The sequence below is a fragment of the Citrus sinensis genome, chromosome 5 (assembly GCF_022201045.2).
Source record: "Citrus sinensis cultivar Valencia sweet orange chromosome 5, DVS_A1.0, whole genome shotgun sequence".
In the NCBI taxonomy this organism is placed as follows: domain Eukaryota; kingdom Viridiplantae; phylum Streptophyta; class Magnoliopsida; order Sapindales; family Rutaceae; genus Citrus; species Citrus sinensis.
In genome coordinates, this window is record NC_068560.1 from 37785209 (window position 1) to 37804038 (window position 18830).

At 30.8% G+C, this 18830-nt stretch overlaps 2 protein-coding genes across 2 annotated transcripts; both read left to right on the forward strand.

Moving 5' to 3' along the window:
- The first annotated feature begins 694 nt into the window (after positions 1–694).
- On the forward strand, positions 695–5643 carry LOC102627928 (GDSL esterase/lipase EXL3-like). Its single transcript, XM_006473844.3, has 5 exons — positions 695–1383; positions 3903–4033; positions 4488–4721; positions 4861–5116; positions 5255–5643. Exons 1-5 carry the CDS (start codon positions 1128–1130, stop codon positions 5446–5448), a joined length of 1071 nt encoding a protein of 356 aa, XP_006473907.2. The 5' UTR covers positions 695–1127; the 3' UTR covers positions 5449–5643.
- A 7953-nt stretch (positions 5644–13596) lies between these two features.
- LOC127902626 (GDSL esterase/lipase EXL3-like) lies at positions 13597–17002 on the forward strand. The gene is made up of 5 exons (XM_052442285.1): positions 13597–14063; positions 14346–14476; positions 15978–16211; positions 16317–16572; positions 16738–17002. Exons 1-5 carry the CDS (start codon positions 13787–13789, stop codon positions 16947–16949), a joined length of 1110 nt encoding a protein of 369 aa, XP_052298245.1. The 5' UTR covers positions 13597–13786; the 3' UTR covers positions 16950–17002.
- Positions 17003–18830: the final 1828 nt, after the last annotated feature.

Consider the following 18830-nt stretch of genomic DNA (forward strand, 5'->3'; position numbering starts at 1 on the left):
ATGAAGAATGCAATCTCTTTTGGAGCTTTATATGGGATACTTTCTCCATGTAAAAAGATAAGGAAAAAATGACCAATTTTTCGAGGTTTGTTATAATTGATAGCTACGTCCATCGTTTCAAAAATGGATATATATGCATCAATAACTCTTTTTTGTTAGTGAATATTTGTTTATTTATATAGAGATTATAATGCACTATATAATACCCACCAAAATAAAATGTATTATAATGTCCACACAAGATTAAGAATGGTATAGAATGCCTTATTTTCACTGAAATCCACTCAATTCACAAATGGAATAAGTTTAGCTTTCATTTTTGAAATAATGGAGTCTAGATGTTTATTGGTAAAAAATTTAAGCGCTCATGTCTTTTCTCCAGATAACAAAATATAACATTTTCCTTGGCCCAAAAAAAAAAAAACAGCTTCTTTCAATTTTTTTTTTATTATTAAAAAAGTTACAATATGAACTTTGTTAGACAGTCTTAATTAATTTTTTTAAAAAAGTTACAATATGAACTTTGTTAGACAGTCTTAATTAATTAGCACAACAAACCTAAAATTGGAGAGCAGAGGCAAGTAAGAGTTGTAAATCAGAATGAAATTAGTGCGTGAGAGGTGCGGACAGCGGACGTATCCCTGAGAGTGGAATCCAAGGGTATCATACGAACAATAAGAAAGCATGCAGTGGGCATTCTTTCGTCAGATCAGAGAAACATGCATGATATGAGCCAATTGTTTATTGATGCAGTCGTGAATCTCATTAATTAAATTTTTTATAGCGAAACCCTGTCAAAATAGTTGGAGTTGGAGGAGGTCGCTCGAAGCATGTGTATAGTTTATTGATCACTTAATAGAGCATAAAAATTGAATAGTATTTAAATGTCAATAAATATTTAAACGTAGGTTTGCACATAAGAAACAATATTTTAATTCGTATGACAGAAATAGTGTGATTTTGTGTACCATAAATGTCTTAGTAATGGGTAAGTATGTGTGTGTGTGTGTGTGTGTGTGTGTGTATATATATATATATAGAGGTTCAAAAGACCATGCAACGCATGAAAAAGAATCACCACTTCAATTTCTTTTGCAATACAAGATATAAATAACCACTACTCATTCATGAAGCGGCCGTCTTGTTATTTATCTGTTGTTGGTTCTTGCTTGTTGTTCAGTTGCATACAAGCTTTGGTAAAGCTTCCTGAAAATGAAACGATTCCGGCACTTATTGCTTTTGGAGATTCGATAGTGGATACAGGGAATAACAACGACCTGAGGACGATATCGAAGTGCGATTTCCCTCCTTATGGCAAAGATTTTCAAGGAGGAGTTGCTACTGGAAGATTTAGTAACGGAAAAGTTCCTGCCGATATAATAGGTACTTCTCTACAACTCATAGCTTTCACACTCTCACCGTTAGTTCCCTCTCTTCAAGCTCTCTCTCTCTATGTTTATATATATGCATACATGTATATACGTATGTGTTATATATATATATATATAGAGAGAGAGAGAGAGATAGATAGGGTAGGTTCGGGGAGCCTTTTTTTTTTTTAACACAAATTGTTAATCGTTACATTAGATCAAAATTCACTAAAATGGTTTAGATTAGAGTTGATATAGGCGTTTGTATTGCTTAAATAAATAGTGGAAATTAAAACTAAATCACCTACGCTTTCCTTTTTCTTTTTTTTTTTTCCGTTTTCTTTTCTCTTTCCTTGGTCTCTGCAAGATCTTCCTTGCGATATTTTGCTTGTACTGGCAACCATTTTTGCAACATTAGGTTCTAAGATTTATATGTGAAAAAGTTAGCTTGGTTATTAATATCAAAATTCAAAATCTAATTTTAATCAGTTATTTTATTAGGAGAGACCAGGAAAGGAAAAAAAAAACCAAGAAAAGATCCTAATCTTTTATATATTTATCAAACTTTAATTTCTGGTTTGAGGAACTGATAATCTACTTCATTTTTTTTCGCAACACAAGATGAAAGCATTAAAAGTGTCGTTAAAGGGGGAGAAAACATTGACTTCTCAATTTTTCCATTTCATTAAGCATGTGAACAGTGCAGAAATGGATTAGTAAAATAAAAATAATCTAAAATTTGGCCTATTGAGATGAAAAGATTTTTTTTCCAATATGGCTTTGGTGTGCTTTTAAAAAAAAAATTATTATGGAGATCGACGTGCTAATCGAAGAGGATGTGGCATAATGGTGAGAAAGAATAAGAAAATGGACAATAGTATATCTGAACCACTCAAAAAAGGGGGTGAGGTTATTTAAATACACCATAATACTTAATAAATTTATTTATTTAAAAAAAGTTAGTATATAAATTTAAAAATCTATTTTTTTACTTAATAACCCCACTTTTATACACAATATATTTTTATTCAGTTTTTTTATTCTTTCTTTTTTACGAATGTTATCTCTCTAGTTTCTCTTAGCATTATGTCTTAGTTTTATAACCAAATCCCCCATTGTTCTTGACTTGTTGTACTGGCTCTTTTTCTTCCTAGACTGAAACTCTCAAAATTCTATCACGAAACACTGGAAACATAAGATAAAATATAAAGATTCCTGATCTCAATTAAAACTCAAATTTTTGCATTCCAAGTCGCAAGGAAGCTTAATATATATTAAAGTAGATAAGTCTTTTATTTATCAACTATAGTTTAGTTAATGCTAAAGAGCAACGATAGTCTTTTATATATATGGAAAAAGAAATGCCGAAACGAAAGCTTTAGAGAGAGAAATTAAAGCAGATAAAGTTATAATGTTTAGCTACGATGGTTATAATAATAAGTCAAGTTAAGGATATTCGTGTAATAAATCATTTTTGTAGAAGAGTGTTTCATGAATAGTTTGATGGATCTAAGTATTCTCACCCTTAAATTAAACTCATTATAATCTAATGATTATCAATATGTGTTAAATATTAGGTTAAAAAAGAATGAATCTTCATTACGCCTGATAGGATCCGTGGCCCCTCGTTTTAAGACATTTTTTTATAAAACAATATCAGCCTTTTAATGGTTGAAATTAATGTTGACATAGATTTCTTTTTTAAAGAAATATTTATAAAATTTGGTCCCACCAAATATTATATGCTCGTTCTATTATCTTTTTCTCTCTTATTTTAGCCTATTTCCTTTTTCCTTATTTCTCTCTCTTTTACATATTCTTTTCTATCAACAAAGAAAAAGAAGAAATAATGAGAATGTTATATCATAAATTAAAGAATAAGAGAGAATTAAATGTACCTAGAAAGGAAAAAAAATGTTGTTCACACTATAGAAGACAAAGAAAAGTTCAGTTATACTCAATAATTTTCTTTTTACTTCTTATAAAAATCTTAGCCATAAATTTTTTGCAGTCTTGTGTATCTGTTTGTGGAGTGATTACTCATTATCTAATTGTTATTATTAACAAGGAAGCGATAGAAAAATCAAATTGATACAAAGTGTTGTATGACTATATTAAGAAGGCAAGATCATTTTCAGTTGGAGCTTGAAATTTGAACATTAGATCGTCCAGGAGTGAATTTTTTTTATTTTTTTTAGTTTATTGCTATTGAGGAAATCATAGAGAAGAAGAAGAAGATCGCACCCTGAAGAGAGAAAAAGATAACAAAAGGAATTAATAACCTTTAGGGTCCCAAATTTTATTAATTTCTATTTTAAAAGAAATTTATGTCATCATTATTTTCAGGCATTAAATTGATTATAATTTAAGGCCTACATTTTGTTTCAAAATTTGTGTTAAAGAAAGGGGCTTGCGATCCTCATACATACATACATACATACATAATTTTAAGTAAATAATATTTGTCTTTGCATTGCTCCTTTTCCATTATGAACTTCATTCATGATTTTCATGTTTTAATAAATAATTCAGCTGAAGAATTGGGAATCAAAGAACTTCTGCCAGCATACGTGGGTCAAGCTTTATCATCTCGAGATCTTGTCACTGGTGTATGCTTTGCTTCTGGTGGCTCCGGTTACGATCCTATGACATCCAAGCTAGTGGTGCGTGCATCTTTAATTTTAAAAACTATCACGTTTATATTTTAAGTGGATGAACAATTCCTTGTACACAAGGAGCTGGGGCGGACCCAATCAAAGGCTACAGCCTTTCTGGGCTTCTAATTTTTCTTTTTTTCTTCCCCAAAAATTTGAAGTCCCTTCGAGCTAGTTTAGCTCCTTATTGTTTGAAAGTCCATTAAAATTAACTAGGATTGAAAATATATTTACGTATTTTGGTCCTTTTAAATGCAGTCTCAATTTTTGGAAATACGGGTATCCCTCCCTTATAGTTTGATCCTTCTCTTGTATTTGAAAAAATGATAAAATAATCGTAAAGATGAGGCGTAATTTTTATATTCTTCTTTTTTTTTTCCAAATCTTAAAGTGTATATATTAATTTGATTCATATCTTTTTTGAATATATATCGATATCCTCTAACTTGGTGTGAAAAAACAGTCAGTTCTATCGTTATCAGATCAAATAGAGTACTTCAAAGATTACATAATGAAGTTGAAATTACTTGTTGGAGAAAACAAAACGAACTTCATATTGGCCAAAGGTTTATTTCTGGTGGTAGCCGGCAGCGATGACATTGCTAATACCTACTTCACGCTTCGGGCAAGAAAACTACAATATGATATCCCAGCTTACACTGACCTTATGGCTAACTCAGCTTCTGATTTCTTGAATGTAAGCTTTTCATTTTTGAGTGTATGTATGTATGTATATTGTCACGCGTTTATTACTTTGATCAATATGTGGCCTTTTGGAGCTACATACGTTATTTGTTCCTTTTTTTTTGTTTTAATTTGTTAATGATATTTTGAAGGAGCTTTATGAATTGGGGGCACGAAGAGTCGCAGTTTTCGGTGCACCACCAATCGGGTGCTTGCCAGCACAAAGAACTTTAGCAGGAGGAAATGCTAGAGAATGCGCAGAGAATTTCAACCAAGCATCACAATTATTCAACAAAAAATTGTCTGCAAAATTGGATTCCATCAAGAATAGCTTGCCCGGAAGTAGGATGGTGTTCATAGATGTCTATAACCCTTTTCTCGATCTCATTCAAAACCCTAAAAAACATGGTAATTGAACTTCCCTTTTTTTTTTTCCCTTTTTTTCTATTTTCAAATCTATTTCTATGCATTATAGCACTTCTGATTGATTAATTAATATATAAAACAATAATTTTCATTTAACCTATAAATGAATTGTGCATGCAGGCTTTGAAGTTGTGAATGAAGGGTGCTGTGGCACGGGGAATTTAGAGGTAGCAGTACTATGTAATGCATGGACTTCGACGACTTGTTCAAACGATTCTAGTCATGTTTTTTGGGACAGTTACCATCCCACTGAAAGAGCGTACAGGGTGCTTGTCTCGTTACTTGTTGGGAAATATGTTGATAAGTTCTTTTGAGGGTCAACTTGTGTTTTATTTATTATTGCACCAATAATCTTTTAGTTACTCAGTTTAATTGTATGCGTGCCATTTCCCAGAAAAGACTGTGGATACGATAAGATTTTATTTTGTAATTTGTTTTAGGTGAAATAACTGGATACAGAACTTAATACATTATTATAAAATTTTTATGTGTATCCAGTGATGGATAAAAAGAAATCCAAGAGCTTTCATTATAACTTTTTTAGAATAATGAATATTGTCGGTGGCATAGCTTTAATATTATTTACATAAAGTTGCAGAATTGCGCCAGGTATCTAGGCGCTACTATTAATAATCACTAGATTATCTTTGCGCGCGCGCAAATACATACATACATATATATTCATTCTCTAGTAAGAAAAGTCTTATTTTGTTAAAGTGGGGATAATGGTAAAATACATTAGAAATTGTGTTTTTTTATCTCTTGATATACTATAATTTGTGTTCTTTTAATATTTTGCTAGTATTCTCATTTTAACAAAGTGAGGATTGTCTCACTATATATATAGTCCTTCTCTAGTAAGTGGTATACTTATTAGAGAAATATTATTATTGTTGTTGTTATTGTTGCTATTATATATATGTATATAGTCATTTTAACAAAATAAGGATGTCCTCACTGGAGAATGACTCTCTCTCTCTCTCTCTCTCTCTCTCTTTATATATATATATATATATATATATATAGATAAAAAAATAAAACAAAAATTATAAAACATATATTTCAATATATTAACAGATAAAAAATATAATTTTTAATAGTGTCTTTTTTTATATTTTTTATTGACATCCTCACTTATATATGCAAATGCCTTTTCTTTTTTTAATTGCGGACATGATGTTAAGTCATGCGACTTAATAGAATTAATTTTTAATACACTATAAAGACATATAGTTTAATAACATTAAAAACTGATTTATAAAATCACATGGCTTAATAGGGTGTCCATATAAAAATGAGGGCATCTACTCTAGAAAAAAATTCTATGTGTGCATGCATATATGTGTGCACGCGTGCGTGAGCGTGCATGTTTGCGGATCATAGATTATAGTTATAATATGGGAGAGTATTTTTTATAGTTGAATTGCATCCAACGATCACTTTATATTTTGGTTAAATAATTAATTACTGACATCTAGCCCTACATTGCAGAGTCTTTATAATATTTAAAAACCTTTAAGGGATAAGGACACCGACACCCCTAAGGTTTGGAGAAATTATCACAAAGACCCTAAGTTTTAAAAAAGAGACACCGAGACACTTTTTGACCATAATACCTTTGATTATAGTAATTAGAAAATTAACTTTAAAGGTTTTTAATTAATGCAAATTAATATAAAATAATATAATATATCTAGTAGACTAATAATATTAAATTATTTTTAACATAATTTTTTTTTCAAATTTTAAAGTATTATATTTATTTTTATAATATATTTGTATTTATTATAAAGATTTTAAATAAATCTTTAGATTAAATAGATTTTAAAATTAACAAAATATCTCCCCATTGATAATATTAAAATAACTTTTTACATAATTTTCAAAATAATTTTAATTTAACTTATTTATTTTAATATTAAGTTTTTATTTATTACTAAAAATTACTTTAATATAATAAAATAGGCCCAATATATTGTAAAATATAAGAAATATTTTTATTTTAAAATTATTTCAAAATGCATATATTATTACATTTAGTTTTATGCCATATTTCTACTTGTTATAAAATTTTGAAGTCAATTTTTTTTTTGAGTTTATAAAGTCAAATGATATAAATCGCATTTTAGAAAGAGAAAACTTTGATGGCGATTGCACAGCTTGATTAGGGTCAAAATTTAGGTATCAAATTTGATTTTCACAGCCGCGGGAACTCCATCGTAGCGGCGTGTCTACATTGATTGATTCACTGTAGCGTTAACTCATTACTTTTGTATATGATGATTTTGATCCATTTCAATTGCTGTGCTAGTAGATGTTGAACCATCTTACTTTCCAGCAGAATAAGTTGCAGAAGTTGATGTCCATGAAGGCGTGCAAACTCATTTAATTTAATAGTATGATGTTATTATATTATTTTTAAAAAATTAATTTTATTTTTTAGAGTTAATTGCCGCCAGGTAACACTTATTTTGATATATTTGACAAAGATAATATATGTTTTAAAAATACTCGAATAATTGACAAATTACTATTAAATTTAACTGATTTAATTCTTTACATATAAATTGATGATTTTATCCCTACTAACTGATTTTTAATTTTTTAATAAAAATAAATAAAATTAAATTTAAATCATCGAATTCATATAGGCTTTTTTTTTTTTTTTAAATAATCTGAGTTTAATTCTACTTTTGCAACTTCGTTAACCGTTGGTTTGGCGAACAAAGAATTAGAGATGCCAGGAGAGAAGTATAACCGAGCTCCGATTGCTAGGGTTTGTTTGTTCACCAAACTAAACATAAACTAATCAAATCTTGAAACAAAATTTTCAAATCTTAAAATTACTAAACTTAATATGATAGTAGTGGGCTTCCCGAACAGCGGGGGGGTTGGTTCACAGACGACGTTCGTTCGATGTGAGCAACTACCGCGATTTGGAGCAGCAGCGCTACCGCACCATCCAGATCTTAGATGTGGAGAAGATGAAGGTTGAAGTAGACGTTGGCTGGAGAAAACGAAGAAAGGACAAAAAAAGAGGAAAAAGGAAAAAGAAAATGAGCACGGAGAAGAGAAAGAAAGACGGAGAAAAATAAAATAAAATATATATATATTTTTTTCTATTTTACCCTTGAGCCGTTTGAGTAAATAGCTAAAATTAGCGGATTGTCATCCATGTGACTATTTTTAAAATATGTATCACTTTTTTTAAATATATCAAAATATGTGCCACTTGAAGGTAATTAACCTTATTTTTTAGCATTAGTTCGTGTTCTCCACAGGTGTATCATGTCAGAATTAAATTTGACCGTTGTAAGGAATCTCGACCATTGGAAATATCCGACGCTCAAAATTACATATCTGCATTATTTCAATACGAGGACATCCACTCTTGAGAATAATTGTAGATATACAATGTGAGATTCTAATAAGAGATCTCGATTCTTGCCCATTAACTAAAGTGTGTGTGAGACTGAAATTGGAGCCATTAGATTCAATGGCTCATTAAAGTCTGCATGATAGGCCCACCAATTTTGAGACTCTAAAATAAAATAAAAAAACAATGGGCTATTGAATTCAAATCAATGGCCTCAATTGGGAAACTAACAAATATATGTAGAGTTTTCTTCTAATTAATAAGACTCCTTGCCTTAATATAGTGTGCATTAAGCACTAAGTTAAAAGATAAAAATATACATATACGAAGGACTTTTTTAAAAGATAGAAACACACAAATTCTAATATATGGTAATAAATTAAAATAAAGACTAAACTAAATAACAAGAAAAATACCAATTTTGAATTCGTATTATTATATCTCTTTAGTCTAGTTCTCATTATTTAATAAACTAAGAGCTTTTCATTGGAAGATGACTTTAAGACTATGCTACCAGTTCAATCTCTCTCAATTGTTTTGGATATGTTGATTGTACGTAATTGTTTTCTTTATAATTCGCATTTTTAATGAGATAATATATCCAAACCATTATGGTTGTAGTTACAGTAAACATCTTTATAGTGATATTTTATATGGAAATAATTTTTTATATAGTTAGGGCCAATTTGACCAGTCACGAATATGAATAAACTCCATATTGTAATAATTTATAATTTTTCATGATCCAATCTTAAGGAATTTACCTCCACATAGTTATAATTGTCTATATAAAAAAAATGTTATATTACATTAAAGATTTAAGATGGAACAAAATAATTTTTGTGAAAGATATTTGGGACAATAATTTATGCAATGTACAACATTTATGAAATTTATATTAAGAAAAAACTTTAAATAGAATGCAAATGTGTAAATTTTAATATGACTTCATATTTCCAATACTATATTGATACATTATACATATACTAAATTTGTTACTATGTCTATCTCTTTTATGTTTATACCACTATACAAAATTAAATCAAAATATTAATTTTCATAATTACATCTCTATTAAATTATAATTATTCTATAATAATAAAATTAATTTAATCTAAGCAATATGATAATAGAGAGATTTTTACTTCAACTGTTGTTTCTCATCAACAGTATGTTCTTATATATTTTTTTTATTATATGAGGCTATTGCTCAAATTACAACTTATATTATATGAGATTATAATTGATATTTACAAATCAGACTATTATTGAAACTAACTTACATTAATATTTATGAAACTTTACCTAAATTTTTAACTCTCATTAATATTCAATGGATGTTTATTTTATTCACACTTGAGTAAAAAAAAAAAAAACTACATTCGCTTAATTATACGTTATAATTCAAGAAAAAAAAAATATCTTCACATTAAATTAGTGGGAGTTCTTGCTGCAGTACTCCAACTTGGAAGACTCTGGACGAGTGGTTGGCCTGTTCTTATATTGATGTATGTAGTATCTTCACTTTTCTTTTTGAAATAATGATGAGACGGACGAAGGAAATTACCGTAAGAAACAGCTATATTTATTACTGAAATAAATGCGTATCATGTGCGGTACAATTTTGGACACTAGATCCAGCTTTCCTGATAAACATCGCCAGCGCCATAGTCAAAGGCTAATTAAGTTAATTTACTCTTTTCATAATATATATTTTTATTTAAGTACGGAAGTTGGTGGCAGAATTAATGCAGTCACAACATAACCGAATATGACAATAAAATGGATATAACCAAGTGGGGGCCGGCGAGCTGGTAAGCATTAATTCATTTTAACATGCTCAAAGGCGTTGCGCAACAATTATAAATAATACATGTAATATATGGATATAGTAATGCTTTCCCCGTATCGCCCGACCAGATAAAAGGTACGTTCAAGATTTAGGTATACTGCAGAATGAGAAATCACTGTACAATATTATTATTGAATAAGCTAGCTAGAGTTTAATAAACATTAACGAATAAGTAATAATAATTAACTAATAATGTGCCTTGAAAATTGGGAAATTTACCAAATTAGTCATTAAAATTTTGCATTTTTTAACTTTGGCCAACCAAACTTTTTTCAATCAAAATTAGTCAAACATTAATTTTGAAGACCAAACTACCCCTCTCATTATCACCCTCCTCTCTCCCCCAAATCCTCCCCATCTCACCGAAAACTTCTCACCGGAATCGCTTATCTATAGTCGATGGCGTAGAGCGGCACCGGAGTCCATCATTGGCGGCTGAAATCACCTCTCACGTTCAAAATCATCCAAGATCTCCAAAATCAATTGTAAAAATTCAAAACCCTAGGTGAGTTCTTACTTCTTTTTTTATTTGGGTTGTGATTTTGTGGTGTTGTTGTGCTTTGTTGTTGTTGTTGTTGTTGTTGTGGTGTTGGGTTGGTGCGGTTGTGATGGTTTGATTATTTGCGGTTGTTGATGGCAGTGGTGGGTTGGTGTGTTGCAAGCGAGATGTGAGAGTTGGATGTTGTTGATGGGTGTTGGATGGCTGTTGCTACCCATTAGATGGAATTTGCAGCAGCCATCGCGCGACGAGCACAGCCCATTATGCACGAGTCTCGCGTAACGGGCACAGCTCATCGCACCAAATCTGGTGCGATGGCCAGGCCATCGCGCGAGACTCGCGCACAATGGGCTGTGTTTTTGTGCGACGGGAAGGCCGTCGCACAAAAACTTGTGCAACAGGCATCCGTCACACAAAAATACAGAGCATTGCTTTTGCGCGACAATAGCATAGGTTCTGTATTTCATTCGTCACACAAAAAAATAGTGCTTGTGTACAAAACATTGAATTTTTTTTGTTTGATTATATGTTCGTCACACAAAATTATATGCGATGCAGCGATGGGATGCCTGTCGCACAAAAACATAGATTTCTCTGTGGATAATTTGTGTTTATTTGTATTTTTTCGTAAAATTTATTTTAAATTTTTATTGCAATAATTTTGTAAAATTTTATAACGAATAGAAATTTGATTTTGTTTTAGTTACATGGCAAAAAACAAATTGGCCAAGCGTAATCCGCCCGCACCGAGGAAGGGTCTAGGTGTGATGAAGTTAGGGTTTGATGGACGAGAATAAATCACGTCGAAACGTTTCACAGACGTTGATATGGTGCGTTTTGCTACACAATTTACGATAGTTTTTTTAATACCTTAAACATAACAAAAACAATTAACTTACATTAATTTATTTATGCATGTATTCATTCCTGTGAATCTTTGTGGCGATCACTGGATAGTAGCTCGAGTGGACCTTCGTAAGAAAAATATGTGGATTTATAACTCGCTGGTGGTGGTTCGCGATGATAAAACATATAAGGATAAATTTAAGCCACTTGAAGTCATCTTCCCTCGATGGTTAGAAGATGTCGGATTCTACAATGTCCGACATGACTTGCGAAGTGCCAACCCTTGGAAGGTCAAAATATGTAGGAGTGTGCCGCAACAAGAGCCTGGTAGTGGCGATTGCGGCGTTTTTATATTGATAATCACAATGTATTTAATGTTTGGGCTCATACTCAATTTTAGTAGTGGCCACGGGCAATATTTTAGGAAGAAGATTGCTGTGGACATATTTAATAGTGATATTGCCGTTGAGGACATTGTGGCGCCGATATGTAATGATGATATTGGATTTTATTATTGATGTGGACATATTTAATGGTATTATTATTATTGGTGTCTGCATAGCTTCTCTTTCTTTACATACAATTCAAATAATTAATTTGCAATATAATTGAAATTAAAGACTTTGTTATATATATTTGTGCAACAAATAAAAAATAAGTTCTCAAAATACATAAGAATTTAGAACGATACAATTAGCTTCGACTCGACGTAATAGGATTCTTCCACCTCTTTCGGTTATGGCCCGCTTCGTTGCACCACCCACATTTTACAGTTCTCCTATCTACATCCTCACTAACAGAGGGTATTATGAGCTCTGGGCGACGACCAGATGATGGTGCTTCTATTGGTGGATTAACCTTGATTGGTCGAATTTCCTCTGGAACCTCCCAATCTACTATGTCGCCAACGGGCTCTACTGGTTGTGCATTCGTAGTTTACCACATCATAGGTAAATTTTTTGTTTGGTCATAAGAGAGACTCGAAAAAAAAATTGTGGGGTTGATTCGTTTCATTACAAACTTTGAAACGGTATATTATACAAAAAAAAAGAAGATGAATTTGACATAAATTATGACTTCTAGAAAATAGCCTAACTTTTATGCAATCTGATTTTTTTGTGTGATAGATAATCTATCGCATAAAATTTGGTGCGACGAGAACCTATCACACAAAATTTCAGATTGTGTAATCTGATTTTTTTCAAAATTTGGTGCGGCGGGAACCTGTCACACAAAATTTCAAATTGTGTAATCTGATATTTTTTGCGACGTTTGCTTGTTATACAAAATTTGGTGCGACAGGCACCTATCGCACAAAAATTTCAAGTTTTCACAAATTGGTTAGCACCCATTACAACATATTACCGCCAATACAGTTCGACAATACATGAAGACCACCAACAACCACCACCACCACCACCAACACCATCACAACAACACACAATCACAACACAACACAAGAACAATATAAAACATGTGTTTGAAATTGCTAACCTAGGGTTTTTGAACTTCAACCGTTGATCTTGGAGATCTTGATTGCTATTAGACGTGATTTTGGTGGATTTGGTGTTGTTGGACGTGATTCCGGTGAAATTGCCGCCGATGATGGTCTCCGATTTGGCTCTCTATGGTGCTGGCGTTTGGTGAGAAGTTTGGGTGAGTTACAGATTTTGGTGAGCTTTGGGTGAGATTGACAGAGGTATTGTGGTCCAAAAATTTGTTGTTTGGCTAGTTTTGATATAAAAAAACTTGTGTGGATAGTTTTGTAATTACCTAAAGTATTATGGCTAATTTGGTAAATTTCCTTTGAAAATTAAGCAAGAGCACAACGCAACACTGAAGCATGCAATTATTAGTAATGCAAAATTATGAACGTTTTTTGAGTACTTTCACTCTTTAAGAATTATTGAAAGAGAAACCTACTTTTACAGTTAGCAGCTCGTTGTCGGGGCGGGCATTAAATGGCACCAAATTCAAGGCAGAATTTTACATACAGTATATGAATCGGTAGTGCTCAGGAGTCGGAACGAACATACCACAAGGCCGATAGTTGATCGATCGAATTAAACTCGCAAAAGAATGCAGTTTCTGCCAATGAAACTGCCTTCTTCTTCAGCCTCCAATTTTTTGTTTTCTGTTTTTGTTTTGGTTGTCAGCACAGAAGCTGTTATTAAGCTACCAGGTAATGTTACGATTCCAGCAGTTATTGTTTTTGGAGATTCGATTGTGGATGCAGGCAATAACAACAATCTCAAAACGCCGGCTAAATGTAATTTCCCTCCTTATGGGAGAGATTTCATGGGAGGAGTTTCAACGGGCAGATTCTCTAATGGAAAGGTCCCCTCAGATTTGATAGGTTTCTGATTTTTTTCCTTTTCATTTATTAATTACTTTCTAATTCTGTTATGTTAATTTGTGGCCACAAAATTTTCCTGGATAACGAACTCTCGCAACTCTTTAATACCTTGCACCAATCTCCTACAAAATTTTCCTGGATAACGAACTCTCGCAACTCTTTAATACCTTGCACCAATCTCCTTAACGCCCCAACAAAACCCCTACCCCACCCCCAAATTAAAAAAAAAAAAAAAAGAGTTCATTTCATTTCCTAATTTATTTCTTTTTCAAATTTGATTAGCGGAAGAATTGGGCATAAAAGAGCTTTTGCCAGCATATTTGCAGCCAAATCTGCAACCTGAAGATCTCCTCACGGGTGTGACCTTTGCTTCAGGTGGCTGTGGATATGATCCTTTGACAACAGAACTTGCGGTACATACACTTTATTTCATATTAAAATGGTTAAATAAGTGATTTTAGCATATGTTTTTTTTTTCTTAAATCTGAATAAACCTGAATTAATTTAAATTTTAAATAAAGTTGAATATTTAAATGTTTGTTTATTTTTTATCTAAATCACTAAAAATAAATATTAAGTTGTTTGTTTTTTAATTTAAAAAATATTTTAATATTTGTGCCTCACGAATTATAAATGTCAAACAAACATAAACACTCAAAGAACATAAATAAAATAATATATTATCATAATATAAATCATATTTTATTTAATACAACCCTTTAATATTTTAAATTATTATATATATATATATTAAAGGTAAAGGGGTGGGACAAACCCAAATAATTTTTATTTTTCCTTTACCTCCCTCAAGGCTCGGACCCGGGTAGTTAGCTACTACGAGCTTCATGCTGTTACCAACCCGACCACGCCCTTGGGGGAAAATTAGTATATATTAATTAATTTTATTGTAGTTCACGATATTTTTATATGAAAAATATTCATAAAAGTTATGAAAAGAGTGGGACTATTAGCACCCTATACCTTTCTTTTCAAACCCCTTTTTTATCAAAACCTACTTTAATTTCCAAAATATCCTTTCCATTTTTTCAGTTTTTTTAATTCAAAAAAAAAATAGTTCAGTTTCTTCCAAACAACTCTAATTACAAATATTGTTTTTATAAATTTTTGAATTATTAAGTCATACATATTTCACTCAAAAAAATCAAATACATGTATGAATTAAGTAGAATTAAAGTGGACTCAAATAGCTATTATTTATTTTTTAAATTAAAAATAAGTTTTTTAAAATTCTCAATAAAAAGTTGTTTGTGAGGAAACAAAAATTGTAAAAAAATTTGGTGTAGTTGTATGGGTGTAAAGTGTTGAAAAGAGAAATATAATGGTATAATTAGATTTATTTTGTCCTTTAATGTAATTGCAATAGAAGAGGGGTTTTATAAGGATTATAGAGGGGTGCCAATAGTTCAACTCTTATGAAAATAAACAATGCTAATTTGATAAAAATAATAATGGTCTACCACTATAGGATAATGCTAATTATGAATTTTTATTTAGGTAAGATGAAAATTAATTAATTAGATAACGATATTTTAGAGAATATCTTTTAATGATATATTTAAGACTTTTTATATTAAACAACAAGTTAAAAAAGTTAACTTAAAAACTTAATAATTGAAAATTTTCATTAAGTTAAAAAAGAGCAAATGGACTTAATAACTTAACTTATTGAAATTAAGTTATTAAGTCAAAAAAATAACCCCTAAGTCCTGAATATTAATTTATTATTTAATAAATAAATGTCACATCAATTGTTTGAAATTTATAGTGATTGCAAATTAAGTATAATATTGTGATAATTTATTTTTAATATACAATGAAATTCACAATATATATATATAAATTAAATGCTCTTAATATGTTTTGTCTTTTATTTTTCAAATTTTAATAAACCAGTCAGCAATACCATTATCCGATCAGCTACAACTATTCAAGGAATATACAGAGAAGGTGAAGCAGATGGTTGGAGAAGAGGGACAGAACAGAATAATGAAAACAGCTTTTGTACTGGTGGTAGCAGGCAGCAATGACATAGACAATACCTATTTTGCAAGCCGCGTTAGGAAATTGCAGTATGATATCTCTGCTTATACTGATCTTATAGTTGGACTTGCTTCAACATTCTTCAAGGTAACCTAGCTATATTATTCTAGTTAAAGTCTCACGACTCACAAGTTAGCCTACCAATTAAATTTTATTCATGATTCTTCTTGGGGGAAAAAAAAATACAAAAAGGAATTATATGGACTTGGGGTGCGAAGGATGGGAGTGTTCAGTGCACCGCCGCTTGGGTGCTTGCCGTCATCGAGAACATTGGGTGGAGGCAAAACCAGAGATTGTGCAAACGATTACAACGAAGCAGCGCAAATGTTCAACACTAAATTGTCCGCAGAATTGGACTCTCTGAATATCCAATTCCCCGATGCTAGGCTTCTTTTAATTGATATCTACAACCCTCTGCTTTATCTCATACAAAACCCTATTAAATACGGTACCTACCCTTATTTATTATATGAATCTACTCCTCTTTTTTTTTTTTCTTCTTCTTTTTCCCTATTGATATTTTCCTTCTTTCTTTTCTTGTCTTTTATATGCGACAGCACAGCGACACATGTATGTATTCAATTAATCCAATCTCATCTGATTCTTTTTTCAGGATTTGAAGTTGTGAATAAGGGGTGCTGTGGTACCGGAACTTTAGAGGCATCAATATTTTGTAATCAGTTCAGCCTCAACACATGTACAAATGTGTCTGGTTATATTTTTTGGGACGGTTACCATCCCACAGAGAGAACATATAAAATCCTCGTCTCTAGTCTCATAAACAAGATTGCTAATGGTTTCGTTTGCGCTGGTTCTCCTTGTTGAATCTATTTGAATGAAATATAACGGGTCACTCTATGATTATGCTATTATTATAATTACAGCATCAATATCGATATAAATATTTAATTTTAGATTTAATCAATAGTTTGTAAATTAAAAAGTTAGTTAGGATAATATTTAATTTTAATTATTAAAAATTTAAATTTATTAATTATCAAACCTGTTAGACGTGTTTTTTAAAAATTAAATAATAAAAAGAAACAAGTATAGTTTATTAATATTTCTATATTTAATATAGTATTTTAATATTAACACGACTCAATCTTAATTTATCTTCTTATTATTATCTCATTTTCAACAAAAATTTGCTAGATTAGTAAGTATTGCAACAATTAACTCAACTCAATCTTCGCCAATGAGTAATTTAAAAAAAAAGAGACAATAAATAAAACTAAGAATTCAAAATTGTATTGTCTTAATTATAAATGAAAAACCAAGTCTGAATTAATATGTATTGTTGAAGATTGAATAATTCATATTTGTTGCATACACATCTAAATTATTTTATTTACTTAATTTTGTTGGTGATTTAGAAAATATTTATAGAATTACGAAAGATAAAATTATATCCATAAATTTGAATATTATATATGAATTATTAAGTAATTAATTATTTAGCCACTAGATTAAATCAATGGTGAAAATTAAAATATTTAAATTTAAGAATCCATGATGACTCCATTATCAGTATTGTACAGCATCATAAAGAAATCCCTTATATATAGTCTAGGCCAATATAATTTTTTTTTTCTAAATTTTAATTGAATCTGATTCTGTATTTTTATTAGCCAACTATCTTCATCTATGTATCTTCTTTCTTTCTTTATTATTATTATTTTTTTCTATTCTGCCTTACCTCCATGAATGAAAAAGAAAATTACAAGAATGGGCATGAACTGATTACAAAATTTGATGCATTAAAAGTCAAATAAAACAAGAATAAGATAGACAATTTGACAGGAAGACATGAGAGCATTACCCCCTCAAGAACAAAAAAGCGTTTCTTTCCAACTGTAAGCCTTTCGTAATCCTCATAAATTCTAATGAAACAAAAATGGAGAATGTGAATTTGTTGCGGGAAGGAGACGTATATCTGTTTCTGCTTAAAGGTTAAGAGGGGATGACAATTAATGATGATTATCATAAACAAGGGGACGACGATGGGTCAGGCACTGTAAACTCAAGATTTGATCAACATCAGTCTATTCTAATTAGAGTAATTTCCCTCCTTACGGGATGGATAATGGATAAATTCTCTGGTTGGCCCGGATACCAACAAGAAGATTTTTCAAACGGAAAAATTCCCTCAGACTTTGCCTCATCAAATCTTTTTCAGAAAAGAAATTATTGTCTATCTATAAACTCCATTTTTAGAACGAGTATGAAAATATAGAGAGAGATTAAACGAAAGAGATGAATCGGAGTTGCTGCTGAGTTGTTGTAAAGAAAACGAAGAGAAGGAAAGTAACTAATAATAATAATAATAGTAACAGACGTAGAAGATAGTGTGAGGCATTAACATTTAATTAGGTTGTTAATTTTTTAAAATTAAAATGTTTTTAAAAAACAAGTGGTCGACTTGGCAGCTGTCAAAGTTTTTGGCTGCAACTTCTAGAAGCTACATCTAGAAGCGTTGATGCAGCAAATGTTGAAGGGACCGCCAAGGAAGAATGAAGAAGATGTTGCAGAAGTTGATCTTGACAAATGATGGTTGAAACGCCAAAATGGAAGAAAGAAAAATGTTGGAACACGGCTTTGAAGAAGCCACGAGAAGAATAAAGAAAATATTAAAATAATAACCAATTTTGGCTATATAAAGAAAGCTCCCCATTTTTGGTTTTTTGCATCTAATCCTCGGTTTCT